Below are 17,875 nucleotides of genomic sequence, written 5' to 3'. Positions count from 1 at the left end.
ACAACCACAATTAGTGTAATCTCTCCTCGTAACTTAACCCATGAAGTCCGGGTATCATTCTAGTAAACCTACGCTGCACTCCCTCCAAGGCCAATATGTCCTTCCGAAGGTGCGGTGCCCAGAACTGCTCACAGTACTCCAGGTGCGGTCTAACCAGGGTTTTGTATAGCTGCAGCATAACTTCTGCCCCCTTGTACTCCAGTCCTCTAGATATAAAGGTTAGCATTCCATTAGCCTAATTGATTATTTTCTGCACCTGTTCATGACACTTCAATGATCTATCTAACTAAAACAGAAGAGATCTACATAACCTGCAGGTCCAGTGTGAAAGGCTTTAGCACATCTAATGCTTTGCATTTTGTCACAAAAGCAATTCAGATGAATCTACTCCATTTGGTTTCAGCATAAAATGGGTGGCACTATGTAAAAATTGCACTGATGTAATTATATTATTTCAAATCAGGATTGCATGTTTTCAATTTTGTGACTCCTTGCAATTAAGGAATGGATTGCGATGATACAGATGCTGGATTAGATGGGGGGGGTGAAGCCCTTGATTACACCTAGTGTACAGCAAATCCTGATAGATACAGAATGACTAACAACCAAGGCTATGCTTAGGCCACATTTCCTCAGCTGCAGGTTAAACTATCTGCTATCACTTGTTTAAACATCAGAAGCTTCATTCAAAATAAAAACTCACCAAAAACATAGACCTGATATAAAGTGGATTGATCGTACTTGTGGTGCTGAGCGCCAAAAAAATAATTTAGGAACACTTTATGCTGAAACCCAAAAATTCCATATAATAGGAGTGTGTGGAAGGTGGTTTAATCCATTCAATTCCATAGGCTGGAGTGAGTGGGAGATGTTGCAATCAATTCCATTCCATATACTGAAGTCTGTGGGAGGTGGTTTGACTCATTGGATTCTACTTGTGAATAAATATGCAGTTTTGGACCAAAACAGTAAATACTTGGCTGGGAGCACATCAGTCTCACTGCTAAATTCATGGGACCCATTATTTAGGTGTCTCGGGTGGATGCCTAAAACAGTCATTAGGCCCATTAAATATGTAAATGAGGGGCCTAATGCCTGTTGAAGGACCCCTTTACAAAATTAGTCAGTGATGAGCAGGGCAGAAAGAGTCAGAGATAGTTTTCAATTAACCCAGGGCTTTCTAGCCCAAGATTCAGTTAGAATCCTTATTACAATGTCAATTGCCACAACATTTCACTGTATCTCTTCAACAGCAATTTTTAAAAAACGATATAGAAAACTTATGAAAAAGTACATCATCCCAGTGCTTAAAATTCTTTCTCTGATGTATTTTCCAATGTAAGTTATTTATTGTTGTAATCTACTTCTTCTGTAATTGCATCAATTGAGGGGTGGAGGTTAACCTAATTATAGAGATTGGCTACTTTCTAATTTGTAAAACCGACTAAAATTGACATGGTGTTAATTGTAGAGGGTGTATTGCTGTCTTAAACAAGGCTACTAGGAGATCTCCTGTAATGTTGCTTGCATTCATTGTATCAGGGAATTTTAACCAGCTGCACAAATGTGAAACAGAAATAGGGTGGGGCAGACGGCAGCTTTAGACACTAAGGGAGCAAAGGGGAGAACCGTCACCACACGGACTGCAGCGGTTCAAGAAGGCGGCTCACCACCACCTTCTCGAGGGCAATTAGGGATGGGCAATAAATGCTGGCCTCGCCAGCGACACCCACATCCCGTGAACGAATATTTAAAAAAAATGGGGTGGGAGCAGGCAGGGCTGGGAGTGTGTTGGAGGTTTAACAGGGTCCGAAGAACTAAACGAACAGGCGTTAGTGGGCAGCTAAAGTCCTGGGAGATGTGGACCGAACTAGTAGCCGAGCTGTTTTATTCCACTCATGACTTTGGAGCTGGTTGTAAGGCAGGTTTCAGTTTCCGGTTATGCCGACCACATGACCCATGATACCATGTGGTTTGCATAGACTGAACCAACAACACTGGAGCCATTCTAAAATCAGACCGTGATATCAAAGAATCATGCAGCACAGAAGGAGTCCATTCGGCCCATCGTGCCTGTGCTGGCTCTTTGAAAGAGCTATCCAATTAGTCCCACTCCCTCACTCTACCCCATAGCCCTGCAAATTTTTCCTTTTCGAGTATATATCCAATTCCCTTTTGAAAGTTACTATTGAATCTGCTTCCACCACCCTTTCAGGCAGTGCATTCCAGATCATTACAACTCGCTGCATAAAACTATTTCTCCTCATCCTCCGCCCTGGTTCTTTTGCCAGCTATCTTAAATCGGTGTCCTCTGGCTGTCAACCCTCCTGCCAGTGGAAAGAGTTTCTCCTTATTTACTCTATCAAAACCCCTTCATAATTTTGAACATCTCTATTAATTCTCCCCTTAACCTTCTCTGCTCTAAGGAGATATATTATTATGGACACACGACGTAAAATTTACAATAACGTAGATTGCTGTCCCATTAGATATGAGCTAAATGGTGGAAGTGGGCAGTGTTGTGTCAAAACATATCTGATTTATTCAGGAGAGGCATGACCCGAAGTAAATTTTGAATGCCAAGTATAAATATGGCTGTGTATCTCTGTGAATGATTGTCCTTTTTACAGGGTTTTACAGGGTCCAGCATACTCAATTGGTATTATGTGCTGCATTATTTATTTATGTAAAAGAGAGAAGTATAGAATATAAAACATGAAAGTACTCACTGTGTATTCTAGTTGCACAGGATGGAATAGAGGCAATGCAGAGAGAGGGGGAAAAAAGGAGAAAAAATAATTAGAACAATCTCAAGTCTACATCACCTCCAAAAGTTACCTGAGAAGGTAACTTTGATGAAAGTGCCGAATAAATAAGCTGATTTAGAAATGCATGAGCAAGTAGGTTTAAGTGAGTTCATCCTGTGCCTAAAGGACTTTGCAGTCTTTTATCAATAAAGAACAAAAAGCCGTTGCCTAGCAGCAAGGTCCTTAGAAAGAACGGCATTGCATTTTCCAGCTGGAACTTGGGATATGGCATCAGTCGTTCTTCACACTCCAGTGTCGACTGTATTGCAAGTTAAAGAGAAAACAAACATGCAACCCAAATTAAAGGTTGCAAATCATGTTTCGTGGCATTTAGCTTGCAAGTAATTCTGAAATTTGACACGGTTCCAAATGCTCTTCCCACAGCACAAAGGAGGTATATTTCTTTTAATCATCAGCAGAATGAAAAGTTGGCAGCACCACAGAGACTGGCTTTAAACCCCCCATCCCCCACACTTTCCAGTGACAGTACATATGATCAGATAATGTGGTACAAGACACCCAGAAAAAACTGCCACGCTCTGGGTCGGGTAACATGGACTTGACCACTGCTAATGAAAACTTTACTGGATGGTTATGATAATGTCTTTCCAGTTTAGCCCAGAGGTTTATATATTTAAAACCCAGCCATGACAGATTTGAATGGGATTTGTTTATTCTCAGTCAGCTGGTTAGGTGGAACTCCGTGTGTGTGGGTCAGTAAGAGGAATCAGGAGCTGTCCCGCTGAACTGCGCCCTTTCTAATCACAGAATGGCTCGGGCAGCAGGTGTGGAAGAAAATGCAAGACAGTCCCTCACACCATGTGTGTCAGTTTGGCTCATCTCTCACCTCTGAGTCAGAAGGTCATGGGTTCAAGCCCCACTCCAGGACTCGAGCACATAATCTAAGCTGACACTCCAGTGCAGTACTGAGGCAGAACTGCATCGGCAGAGGTGCTGACTTTCGCATGTGATGTTAAAGACTCCCTGTTTGCCTGTTCAGAAAGATCACATGGCACTATTCGAAGAGGAGCAGGAAGTTGTTCCAGTGTCCTGGCCAACATGCCTCCATCAACCAACACCAGCAAAACAGATTAACCAGTCTTTCATTTAATATGCTGTTTGTGGGATCTTGCTGTGTACAAATTGGCTGCCATATTTGCCTGGATAACTGCATTTCTAAAGTAATTTAATGGCTGTGAAATGCTTTCATCTGAGCGGGCAGGCAGTTTAACATCACATCTGAAAGAAGGCACCTCCAGCAGTGCAGCACTCCCTCAGTGCTGCACTGGAGTGTCCTGTATAAAACATGGAGCGTTGCATCTTTGAGTACAATTGTTACAATTTCCACCTTAATGATGATATTAACTGCAAAACAACAATACGAAAGCCTTCTTACCTGTGATGGTATAAGGATAGTAGTTCCAGGCCTTTTCTGTGATATAAAATATTCGAGGTACCACAGCCCTAGCCCAGCTAGGGAGTTTGCTGTGGAGAGGGAGGAAATTGAAAATAGTATCATCAGAGATAGAATCCCACATTGAAGATGAATGCAAGGCATTGTACAGTAGCTGAGACCATCGGCCGGACTTATAAATGTTCTAAAACATAATAACAGCCAACCATATATATATATATATGAACCCCAAACTAAGGAGAGATGTATGACACCTTGTATCCCACCTCCCAGCAGTGAATTTATTGAATAATTATAAAACGGGACAGTGGGTATTCAGTTAGTTGCCTTTGATAGATACTTCAAGATCAATTGTGTGGTGTATTCTGCAAGGATTTATTTCACTGAATAGACATGATTCGAGACACCGAGTGTTATAAAATGTGGTTATATAAATTTTGAAGATTGCCGTGAACTGCAAGCCAAATTCTGATCCAAACTCAGAATCTCGATGCACCAAGCTACACCCCATTCATTACCATGGTATAAAATTCCAGTACAGGAAAACCATGCCCCATTTACGCCCATTGTGTAGAATCCCAATGTAGACACCACTTTTTCCCTTCTTCTAGGCCTGCCGACGCAGTCCCCCATCTAGCTGGGCAATTAACATGCGAAACCCATTAAATATTACCCTTTAAGATGGATGACAAGAACGAGAGATTAATGTTATCGTCCCTCTTTTCCCTTCTTTCCGGTGGGCAAATGCCTTGCCTCCACTTGGCACCTTTCTCAGAAGGAAAATTGGAGCTATGAAATCACGCCCTACCGAAAGCATGCAACCTGCCCTTGAAGCACAAAAGAGGCAGTGCCATTTCACTGTCCCTTAAAACTTACCATTAATATGTAATAGGTAAGACATAATTGTAACTATCTCAGGTTTTAAAAGACCTGCATTTATATAGCGCCTTCAGGACCTCAGGACGTCTCAAAGCACTTCACAGCCAATGAAGTACTTTTGAAATGTAGTCACTGTTGTAATGTAGGAAACGCAGCAGCCAATTTGCAGGGTTTGACCAGATAATCTTTTTTTAAGTGATGTTGGTTGGGAGATAAATATTGGTCAGGACATCAGGAAGAACTCCCATGCTCTTCTTCGAAATAGTGCCATGAGATCTTTCAGTTCCACCCGAGAGGGCAGGCAGGGCCTTGGTTTAATGTCTCATCCGAAAGACGGCACCTCCAACAGCGCAACACTCCCTCAGTACTGCACTGGAGTTAGCCCTGATTTTGTGCTCAAGTCTCTGGAGTGGGACTGTAAACCTACAACCTTCTGACTCAGAGGTGAGAGTGCTACCCACTGAGCCACGGCTGACCAGGTTCTAGTAGTTAATCTCAATTTTTTTTTATAAACCAAGATTTTCAGTATCAGGCCAGCAAAGAGACCCTGTGACTTTAATCCATGCTAAATGTTTATTGGCTGCTAAAGCTCTACTGGCCTTTAAAAATATTGCCGCTGTACACAAGGCGTTACTCGATAAATCATCTCCAGCAAGTTGGCCATAACAAATGGTAGTCCACCAAGTCACTGCAAAATTTATTAATTCTCCTCCCTGTTTTGTTCCATTTTCATTCAATAAATTTCGCAAATAAAATTAATGTGCAGCGGCTCATTACTGTTCAGCTCCTGACTGTCTTTCAAGTGCCACATGAAGTATTAGCACTGTAGTCTTTACTCCAGTGAAGCAGTAAGTGAGGTCTGGCCCCAAAACCTGCTAAAGTAGGCCCAATAACACTTGTGTAATGTACTGCGGGACCAGAGCAAACATCTTGTCAAATTGCTACCAAGATGAAGATAAATGCACTCTTATATAAAATGGTGGCAGCAGGCAATTTATTATCATTTTGCAGAAAATATCATCACTCCCCAGTGCGAGTCGCCAAGGCAGGTTTGAATAATGTGATTCCTGAAATAGCAGCCTGAGGTTTTAAATTGGAAAACTGCACTGGGGAAAAGAGAGACAAAAATAACTGGATAATGGGCTTCATCGCTTCTATATTTAGCCGCACAGCTTAATGTCTGTTCAATGAAAGAGCCAATTGCACGTGTCATCAATGAAAGTTTATGCTAATCCAACCCCTGTCATCTCTCACTTATCTAGATCTTCAGAAATAGTGAATATTGAGCATGTTAAAAATAAGGCTAAGTTTAAAAAAAGAAAAACAGGGTGGTACATTTTATTAAATCCACATTAACAAATGGAAAAATCTGCTTAGATTAGCTCTGTGAGCTATTATATACTTCATATCTCACAGTGATAGATGGTTGTGACTCTTTAATTAGAAACGGACTGAAATCCAGTCGAACTTTGGTCAATAATTCATTTCCGTACTGACCATAACATATCAATAATACATAATACTGTGGTAGATGGATTTCAACGCAAGTAAGTGTGAGGTCATCCATTTTGGATCAAAAAAGGATCGATCCGAGTATTTTTTAAATGGTGAAAAGCTAGGAACTGTGGCGGTCCGAAGAGATTTAAGGGTCCATGTACACAGATCACTAAAATGTAGTAGTCAGGTACAAAAAATAATCAAAAAGGCTAATGGAATGTTAGCCTTTATAACTCGAGGGCTAGAAGATAAAGGGAAGTTTTGCTATAGCTATACAAAGCCCTGGTTAGATCACATCTGGAGTATTGTGTACAGTTCTGGGCATCCCATCTTAGAAAGGATATACTGGCCTTGGAAAGAGTGCAGCGCAGATTCCCCAGAATGTTACCAGAGCTCCAAGGAGAGATTACATAAATTAGGCGTGTATTCCTTTAAATATAGAAAGCTAAGGGGTGATTTGATTGTGGTTTTCAGTATTTTGAAAGGAAAAGTAGGGTAGATAGAAACTTTATCACCTGGTGGGGGAGTCTAGGACAAGGGGACATAACCTTAAAATCAGAGCCAGGCCATTCAGGAGAGAAGTTAGGAAACACTTTTTTACGCAAAGGGTGGTGGAAATGTGGAACTCTCACAAAAAGCAGTAGATGCTAGCTCAATTAATAATTTTAAATCTGAGATCGATAGATTTTTGCGAGCCAAGGGTATCAAGGTATATGAAGCCAAGGCGGGTGGATGGTGTTAGGATGCAGATCAGCCATGATCTCATTGAATAGCGGAACAGGCTCGAGGGGCTGAATGGTCTATTCCTGTTCCTATATTGGTCGCCCAACATGTCCATCCACATGGTGCCCAGCCTCCCTACGCCAATCGGAAAGTGAATAGACTCTTCACTGCTCGATTGGATGATTCTTGACAGTCAGTCGATCAGCACTTTTTCCCACATCCAATATTTTTATAACTAGTAAACAAAAGTGCTCAAAGAAAATGTTTTAAAAACACAATTTTTTAATGCCCCAATGATTTTTTTGCCTGGGTTTGCTCGCAGCAGTGTCCTGGAGATTAGTCTTTAATTCCTGGAGACTCCAGGGCAATCCTGGAGGGTTGGCAACCCTACTGAAGGGGTGATTCCACGCTCCCAGTAGGGAACCACCCTTGCGGGGAGCGCAGGTTAGAGAATCAGAGCTGCTATGTTGTAGCACTCTCTGATAACGCAGCTTCCCACTGGTGGGGGGGGGGGGGGGTGGAATCATCCCTTGAAATATAGAGAGAGTTCTTTCAATCCCTGTGCTTATACTATACAAACAAGAAAAGTCGGGAGAAAATACAGTATCACCAGGGGGCGATGCAGATAAACACATGCGAAATGGACTCAAGTTATCTCTCTCCCTCCTGAACTGGAGACAGAAACCAGCACTCACTGAGAATGGAGCTTTAAATCTGTAGTCACAAAGCAGTGTAATAAATGTCATTAGTTTTTGTATATATTTCCATTTTCCATTAACATTTCCATTGCCCTTCACAATATTTAGAATTATGGGCAATTCAGGATACTACACTTCCCTTTTAAACGGTCTTTGTGCTCCTGTTGGAGAGACACATAATTGGAGTAAGAGCTCAGATGAGCTTATTTATTTGATTGCCGCATTTTTCGCTAAGGTGAGCACTTCTGTTTTTTCAAGCAAAGCACTTTGTGATTTCAATGTTGGGAGAAACTCCCCCTTAGTTCCTCTGCTGGCTCACTTGACAAAGCAACTGAGCCATACAGACCAGAGGGTCCTGGGCAAGGTTGTCAGTGAGTGCTGAGTTAGCTGATCACAGCCAGGATCTCCACCACTGGTCTCATCGACCCTGAATTAGGGAGATAATCTGCCAGAGTTCCTGCCCCTGATTGCCATTCAATGTTCCCAGCTGGAAGGTGGGGATAGTATCAGCTTGGCTGCGATGTCTCCATGCTGCAATAGCCTGCTGATACTGGTGGTCGAATAGGTGAAGAACAGCCAGTTGGATGAAACAGAAAAAGAATATGAAAGAACTTGCATTTATATAGCGTCTTGCACAACCTCAGCACGTCCCAAAGCGCTTTACAGCCAATGAAGTACTTTTCAAGTGTAGTCACTGTTGTAAGGTAGGAAATGCGGCAGCCAATTTGCGCACAGCAAGGTCCCACAAACAGCAATGAAATAATGATCAGATAATCTATTTTAGCGATGTTGGTTGAGAGATAAATATTGGTGTAGAGATGGGAGTTGAAAACTTACCTGCTGCTCAAGAAATGAGGCCTGGGGCATTTTAACTCCCAAACCTCATTTAAATCCCATCGACCAACTTCCCATCCTTTCTGGGGGGGCGGGGGGAAGCGGTGGAAAATTACATTGCACGTAGGCCACCCGCTGACACCAAGTAGGTGGCAGTAACAGCTGCTTGAGCATCTCGTGTTTGGGAAGAGACGGGGGGTGGGGGGCTGAGTTTACGGCAGGAGAGGCCTAAGCTCTCCTTGCGGAGCTTGGAGGAGCACTCCTACCCCCGCAACGAAAGTTAAAAAAACATGATCGGTTTTGGCCTCTTCTGCTCCCAGATCCTTATCCCCGCTGTCTTCACCAGGCAGGAAAGCCACTGCGCGTTCCCGCTCAGGCCATCGAGCTAAAATTGCAGTCGACATCCCACCGGTTTCGGGCAGGCGTCCTCACCGACTGCTCAGCACAGCAGGTTAAAATTGCAAACGGTCAGTTCCCGGTGGCTCTTGGGCGATTTTAACCGCCCACTCATCGGGCCAGTAGGGTTAAAATCGCCCCTAAATGCTTCATAAATATTATCAATTAAAAAAAAGACTGCTCCTTGTTTGATAAGGTGAAGGTAACTTGTTACCATCCAAAAGTTCCTGAATGTAAACTGACCAGCCTTATGACAATGCCCTTTAAACTCCCCATCATTGCTTCTGAAAAGCTGACGGGCAAGCTTTTCTCCCAGCCGAGGTCATTCACATCACAGAGTTCCATTTCATCGCTTGCATGCAATGCCACTACAATACAGACCGCACACGGGACTCTGAGCTCCTTTGTTCCTCAAAACAACAAATGTCCCCCTTTCGATTGTGAACCATTTCATGAGGGGGATCATTCAAGTGCAGGACCGAGAGGACAGCAGTGATGCCAAGGACATTCATCTTGTATGGAAGGTGAACTGTCTTAACATTACTGATGCAGATTAAGTCATTTGTTCGACACTTTTTAAGAAAAAAGTCTAATACTACAGCAAGAAGATTAGCGAATCGGACAGAAGCTGCGATTTTGAAGATGATCTTGGATTAGTGTAAAATTACTTTGAGTCAAGACAAATGTGAGTCTGCATCTGATTAATGTCTAATGAAATTTCAACATGCTGGTGAGCATAACTTGGAGGGCATCTGTTCTGACGATGCCACCTTCCACACCAGTGTGTACGTTATGTCTTCCTTTTTCCTCAACCGAGGATTCCCCTCCTCCATAGTTGACAGGACCCTCGACCGCATCCGTCCTATTTCCCACACTTCTGCCCTCACCCCTTCCCCTCCCTCCCAGAACCACGATACGGTCCCCCTTATCCTCACCTTCCAGCCCACCAGCCTCCACATTCAACGTATCATCCTCCACCATTTCCGCCACCACCAAACACATCTTCCCATCCCCTTTCAGCATTCCGAAGGGACCATTTCCTTCATGAGACCCTGTTTCACTCTTCCATCATCCCCAACACCCGTTCTCCTTCCCACGGCTGCTTCCCGTGCGAGCGCAGGAGATGCAACGCCTGCCCTTTCACCCCCTCCCTTCCCACCGTCCAGGGCCCCAAACACTCCTTCCAAGTGAAACAGTGATTTACTTGTACTTCTTTCAATTTAGTACACTGTATTCGCTGCTCATGATGCGGTCTCCTCTACACTGGGGAGACCAAACGCAGATTGGGTGATCGCTTTGCTGAACACTTCCGCTCAGTCTGCAAGCATGACCCTGACCTGCCGGTCGCTTGCCAATTCAATTCTCCGTTCTACTCCCACTCTGATCTCTCTGTCCTTGGCCTCTTACATTGTTCCAATGACACTCAACGGAAGCTCGAGGAACATGACCTCATCTTTCAATTAGGGACATAACAGCCTTCTGGACTCAACACTGATTCCAATAACTTCAGATCATAACCACTGCTCCCATTTTTTCGGACAGCAGGTGCTGGCAATGGTTCTGCTGTTGCCATTTACAGCTCCTCCAGATCCATCTTTTGTTTCTTTACTTGTCCCATTACCGCCCCCCTTGCCTTGCACCATCATCCCTTTTGTCATTTAATCACTCCTGCCCTCCACCCTATCACAGACCTTCCCTTTTGTTCTTTCCTCCCCCCCACCCTTTCCCTGACTCTGTACTTGCTTAAAAACTGTTAAATCTTCAACTTCTTCCAGTTCTGACGAAAGGTCATTGACCTGAAACATTAACTCTGTTACTTTCTCCACAGATGTTGCCTGACTTGCATTTCTAGCATTTTCTGTTTTTATTATAGCTCGGAGAGAACCTTGCAACAGATTATTGGCTGGGACCAGATCTGCATCTGAATCGAGGCTGAGCTAACATGCTGCAAAAGCAGAGCACTCATTGGGATGGAACAACAGCTAAGTTGTTATTTCTCTGATGCACCATACATTTACTCACTTATATTGGAATAATATAATTTCACCCTGTGGCACAGAATTGGACAGTTCACTGTGTAAGCGGCCCCTACAGGACTGCTTGCGAATGCTAGACATACCTAACTAGCAATAGAAAAGAAACTAGAAGCATGTATTGACAGGGACACGCTGCTTAGACTCAGCAAGGCTCACACTGTGGAAAGACATCTCTATTCATACAGACAATGCATTATGTATTGACCTCCTGGGAGCTGCACGGATCAGGAATGTAATTGAAAAAATAAAGTACAACCAACACCTGAGAAACTGAATTCAGAAACAAAAAACTAATGGCAACCCATTTTAGGTTTGGTGATGGACACAGCCCATTGTCCCCCTGAACATGCTTCACTAAAGAAAATTTAAAAGTTCCAAATATCATTTGGCTATGGCGGAAACAAAATTCACTACAGTTCCTGCTTCTAATTACCATCCGGTGGTTTCTGCCGTGAACTAAAGAATGGTTGGCGGGTGAGACTAGGCTTGGCCGGGATTCCTGTCTTCCCCCCACCCCCCCACCCCCCCCACCACCCCATCTAATCAAATTCACTGTCTAAGCTCACGCATGAAGACTGGTCCTTTGGGGAAGATGTTTGGGCTACTAGTAATTATCCAGCTGTAAATGTTGAAAGGGGTAAATAAATGAAACACTGATATAACAAGAATTAAAGAGTAAAAAAAACATAAATAAAAGGGAACATTTTCTGACTTTATCTTGCTCTCACTGTAAAAGACAGCTTCCATAGGCAAGACTGTGCTCTTTGTGATCTAGATTACAACGTGACTACACTGTAAAGCACTTAGGGAGGTCCTGAGGTCATGAAAGGCGCTATATAAATGCAAGTATTTCTTTATTCTGTTAGAATCTGACCTTATGTGCTTGGTATATGGGACATAGAATGCTACTGGACGAACAATATCCCACTTATTATTGTAAACTTGCCACTGGATTGTACAAAGTATTCCACTACATCTCACATCACTTCAGAAGAGAGATAATATTGGCCATATGAGACAGGCTAAACTATTAAACAGGATTATTCACAACTAAGTGCTTTTTACAGAAGCAATGTTCAATGTTCAACACAGAACCAGAAGTCTGGAAACAATTGACAGAAACTAATCAAATAAACTGGTCAGGCAAGTATCTTTGAATTCTTCTTACAGCATTTGAGATGAAGTACTTCTGAGGAAAAAAAATAAGCAACTTTGTTCTTCAGTAAAAGCAGAGTACAGTCACTGTAAGAATTACACATGCATAAGCTTCTCAGGCCTCCCACCAGGCCTCCACTCTAATCAAAAATCACTCTCTTTATATAACAATGAAGGCTAAAGCACAGATAATACCAGGGACCAGTGTCTGCTGTGTAGACCTGGAAGAGACAGACTCCTCAATTGATGCTCCTCTCCACTCCCCTAGAAGAGAGGAGAAAGTGATCTGTGGAGTGAGTCCCACTAAAGGTCAGGGACACCAAAAAGAATGACGTAGGAAAATGAAAAAGAGCAGTTGCATCTATTGGAAACAGTTAATCAGTATGGAAATGTATGCTAAATCACACCTCCATTACAATAGGAAACTGCTCACTGACAACTTAAAGAGCCATCGTAATCCAGCTGAGAGGGAGTGAGACTGGTAGGAGGCAGATTTACCCCTATGATTACCCACACTGCAAGTTTCCAGTCCTAGCTAAGCTGTTAAAGAACAACATGCTTCCCCATAGGAAAAGGGGAAAATTGAGCTGTGAATCATAACTGCACAAGTTTCTCACTTTTCAAACAACATTGGTAGGAAGCCAGGAATAGGTTATCTGCTGCTGTGGTGCAGAGATCTAATGAGAAGTATCAGTTTTTTTGAAATATAGAAATTGATTTTTTTTTGACACTTTTGGATGTTCCACCCAAACATAACCGTTTACTGATTGAAGTGGAGATGTACAACAATACAGACTCTATAAAAGAGCAGGCACGGTGCAGAGGAAGTGCAAACTCTGCCATTTCATCTCTCCGCAGGTTCTCCACCAGGGTACAAGGGGCTTATACTGCACCCTGGCCCAAGCCTCATTAAAATATACATTAGGGGATTTCTGGATGAGTGCCCAGGCTTCTCCTAAAATTGTGTTACTTTGCCATTAAATTATGCATTCAACAACAACAACTTGCATTTATATAGCGCCTTTAATGTAGTAAAACGTCCCAAGGCGCTTCACAGGAGCGATTATCAAACAAAATTTGACACCGAGCCACATAAGGAGATATCAAGACAGGTTGGTCACAGAGGTAGGTTTTAAGGAGCATCTTAAAGGAGGAGAAAGAAGTAGAAAGGCGCAGAGGTTTAAGGAGGGAATTCCAGAGCTTAGGGCCTAAGCAGTGGAAGGTACGGCCACCAATGGTGGAGCGAAGAAAATTGGGGTTGCGCAAGAGGCCAGAATTGGAAGAGCTTGGCGATCTCAGAGGGTTGTAAGGCTGGAGAAGATTACAGATATTGGGAGGGACGAGACCATGGGGGGATTTGAAAACAAGGATGAGAATTTTAAATTCTCATTTAATGTATTTCTAGAATAATGGGTTAGAACAGAGCGGGGGAGGGCCATTTTGATGATGGTAACCCACAGCCATACATAATTGTTTAATTTATGCCAAGGAGGGAGTGAATTCACCAAAAAGGTAGGAGAACAGATAACAGGCACTGTCATAATATGTGGGTGAACACCCAACTAGGAGATGGCTGAATGAAGGGACAAGAGCCAGAATGAGTCACGAGGAAATATGAGGGGGGGGTCTGAAGGATTCTCCTGCTGAAAGTCATCCATTTCTAACCCCCTTTGGGGTAGATCTTGACTTTGTGCGATAGTGTAAAGCGGGTGATAGCGAGTCAGCAGCCCGTTTTACATCTCTCCCCATTTTTATTTCCATTGACTTCAAATCGGGAAAGGTGTAAAACGTGCTGCCGACACCTAGGGCTCGATTTTACCACCCGCTATCGGGTGCGTTCTCGGCAGGGGGGGCCCCGAAAATCGGGAAATCCAGGAGCGGGACTGGATCCCGCCTCGATCCCGCCCACTTCCGGGTTCCCCGCTGACGCGCCGGCGTACGCGCGCAGCCCCCGCTGGTGGGAATCCCGCAGGCAATTAAAGCCAGCGGGATGCCACTTGACAATAATTAGTTAGGTATTTCAGGTCATTAACTGACCTGATTAAGGGACTATGTGGGATTTTGGAACAACATGGGACTGTTTCCCACACTGGGGGAAACACTCCCAGCTCGAATGGACGTGTTGCAGCTGTCAGCCTGTGGCAGCTGCAAAGGTCCATTTGACAGGTGGGGGGGGGGTGGGGAGACCCTCACCCATTGCAGGAGGCCACTCTGTCACTTGGGACAAAGTTTGGCCTCCACCACCCCCCTCCTGAGGGTCAAAGTCACCCACCTGCACACTTACCCCGGGGTCCGGAGACATGTACCTACCTTGCGGACCCCCTCAGATGTACATCTTCCGGATGGGGGCCGCCGTAGCTGCAGTCATGACCTCCTCGGAGGGCGAACAGCATCACCAGCCTCGCCATCCACCTCTGACACATGGAGCTCCACAACAGAGTGCTGTGACACATCCACCTATACAGCAGGAGGGAGGGCTACCGCAGAGAGAGACGCGTCGCAGAGGGCACTACCCTCGCCACAGGTTCCACAGACCGAGGCTCAGCCTCCTGGACCTCTCTGAGCAGCAGTGCACACGGAGGCTCAGAGTCACTCGACATGTAGCCGTGGACATCTGCAGCCTCTTTCATGCCGAGCTGCTCCTGGCTGGCCCGTGCACCATCTTCCTACCTGTCGCTGTCAAAGTCACCACTGCCCTCAACAACTTCTCCTCCGCATCCTTCCAGGGTGCAACCGGGCACATCGCCGATGTCTCTCAGTCGTCTGCACAGAAGAGCCCTGCAAATACACCTACACCCACTCTGCAGTGACACAATGGGTGGCATCAGTGGTGGGTCCTCATAGTGATACCCAGGGGCGGGCATTATTGCACAAACCGGACAGGATTTGCGAAGACATGGCAGTAGTGGTGCCAATATAATGTGTGATGTGAGTTGTTCTGAAATTCAATATAAGTAACAACCATGACAAACCCTCAAACACCCTTGTGCATCCCCTTCATGCTCACGACACGTTTGCCTTACGCTGCCTACTGCACATATGTGATGCATGCCCTGTGGCTGCAGCACAGGTAGTGGTAGGTTGAGTGAGGCTGGCCGTGAGAGAGATGCACGAGAGGGTGAGTATGGGATAGAGCCATGAGATTGTATGAGGATTGGGTTGAGTGGTAGTGGTGGGGTGAGTACTGGCGAGGTGAGTAGGTGCAGGTAAGATGAGGATGAGGTTTGAGTGGGTATGAGGGGTGATGTGACAGAGTAGTGTTGGCAGTGCCGAAGGAGATGTGGGGTGGGGGCAGTGATGTGGCAGACGGAGTGTAGGGGAAAGACTACGTGTACTCACTGTGGCTGACCTACTGAGGTCATTGGACTGCCTCCTGCACTGTGTGCAGGTGGGCGATATGTTGGTGGCGCAGGTGGCCCCCTCTGCCACCTCGAGCCAGGCCTTCCTGGTGGCGGAGGCGGGCCGCTTCCTCCCGCCCGCCGGGTGGAAGATCTCTGTCCTCCCCCTCCTCCTCACCCCATGTATTGATACCTGGGGTGAGGCATCATTAAACTGGGAGCAGCCTTCCCCCTGGGCTGCTCCATGCAGTCATCTTTGCTTTTGGTTGCAGCATCTGTCAGTGGAGGACTGCCCCTTTAAATAGAGCGCCTCCAGCTGACAGATCTTACTGCGCATGTCCAGCCCGCCCGACGCGCAGATCAGCAGCGGGGAACCCGGAGGAGCAGGTAAGTGGATCCAATTAGTGGTTTGCCTGCTACGATCACGTGGGAAACCCACTAATTTCACTGGGCGCGTTACCCACGCGCCCGCTAGCCCATCCGCCGAGAACCCGCTGCCCTGCTAAATTCGGGCCCCTAGTGCCTGTTTTACACTATCACACAAAGTCATGATCTGCCCCTTATTTACTAGAACAAAACAATGAATGAATTCAACAGAGGTATCTTACTCCAACTAAAACTCTTGACAAGGTGCAAGATCTGCCAGACAACTAGATCAGGATATTGGTAAGATTATGCTCAGCCATAAACATAAATTCCTTAAGTAAATTTTGCTCCAGAAAAACAAAACAAAGGTGAGAACAGAATAAGATGTTACATAACATCAATTAAAAAAAGAACTCCACAATACTGCCATTCATAGTGAATTGACTCCGTTGCTTCTCAAACCTATTCACTGGTCACCTAACCCTTGCAATCCTGTTGCGTGCGTGCAGTTGTGGACATGTGCCCATTTTTTCCTCTTCCATTTGAAAGTGGTCATTTGATTGCCACAATCACAATGGAAAACTCAGAAGACGTTCTTTTGGGGGTGTTGCGCCAGAGATTAGTTTAGAAGCTGAACATTTTCTGTACTCAAAACAGTACCCAGATCTTTGGCGAGATAAAAAAACATGTCACTGCAGCGAAGATCAAAGTGATACTAGACAGCACGAGGAGGGGCACATCGAACATTTTCTTTCCACAACAGTACTATGTCTAACAGGAAAGGTTAATCAACCGTGGAATTAAAAATTTAATCGTGCAGATGCTTTATTATAGGCCCATTTCTGCTGTTGGGCCAAAAATGGCAGCATTTGTTGTTGGAGATTGAGTTCCAAGACAACAAGGCTGCAAGAGCTCTCGGAATCAATCTCTTCAGCAAAGAGAGCATGGAGGTCTTATTGGAGGAGGTGGCCCTGAAGAAAGTAGCAAATTTTGGGGGGAAATGCAGCCTGTGTACAGTAGAATCAGCCCTTATATACATAGTTCAGACCATATAGTGCAAGTAAATGCACTGAAGGAACAATGCTGGACTCAAAGTGTAACTAGCACTGACTTCCTCACATTTCAAGCTTAGATGCTAAATTTCTTATAGGGTATTTGATTTATTGGTCTGGAATTCTTTAAAAAGCACTAAGCTGAGATAACATGTAATGAGATCTTTCAATTTGCTTAGCTTCTAATGAAGTACTGTCCCTTTGCAGCAGCATGAACCGCATCCTGCCCTGTTCAATGGTTGGAATCTGACAACTATACATGTTGGTTTTTGACTACATGAATAGGTAAGCCAACAGCATAGCATTTCACTGAAAAGGGAGGAGAAAGGACATTAAGCCCCATCAGCATGCCACCCTCACAGAGTGACATGAAGTGTGGTCGTCCCGCAGGCCTCAGGCTAAAGTGCACCTGCCCTTCCTGTTGGAGGATCCCAAGTTGATAAAAATATAAAATAAATAGTTATTTACCAGAGATTTACTTTAAATCATTATTTTAGCTGCGTAATTTTGGCTAGCCCAGGGTATTAAGGGATATGGAGCCAAGGCGGGTAAATGGAGTTGGGATACAGATCAGCCATGATCTCATTGAATGGTGGAACAGGCTCGAGGGGCTGAATGGCCTGCTCCTGTTCCTATGTTCCTATGCTAATAGCAGTGGCAGTGTTAAAGCTCGCACTGTT

The 17,875-nt window shown here is 44.6% G+C and overlaps 1 protein-coding gene across 1 annotated transcript in view; it reads right to left on the bottom strand.

The window, feature by feature from the left end:
- LOC137340703 (cytoplasmic phosphatidylinositol transfer protein 1-like) overlaps positions 1 to 17,875 on the bottom strand; it is a 166,286-nt gene that overhangs the window by 60,674 nt on the left and 87,737 nt on the right. Inside the window, exons 4-5 of the mRNA XM_068003380.1 lie at positions 4,204 to 4,292; positions 2,730 to 2,737 (exon numbers count right to left, since the gene is read on the bottom strand). Of these exons, the coding sequence (XP_067859481.1) occupies positions 2,730 to 2,737; positions 4,204 to 4,292 (97 nt within the window). The remainder of the gene's footprint in view (positions 1 to 2,729; positions 2,738 to 4,203; positions 4,293 to 17,875) is intronic.

The sequence above is a fragment of the Heptranchias perlo genome, chromosome 22 (assembly GCF_035084215.1).
Source record: "Heptranchias perlo isolate sHepPer1 chromosome 22, sHepPer1.hap1, whole genome shotgun sequence".
NCBI lineage: Eukaryota > Metazoa > Chordata > Chondrichthyes > Hexanchiformes > Hexanchidae > Heptranchias > Heptranchias perlo.
Note: the sequence above shows the minus strand (reverse complement) of the source record. Positions and strands in the feature narration are given on the sequence as shown.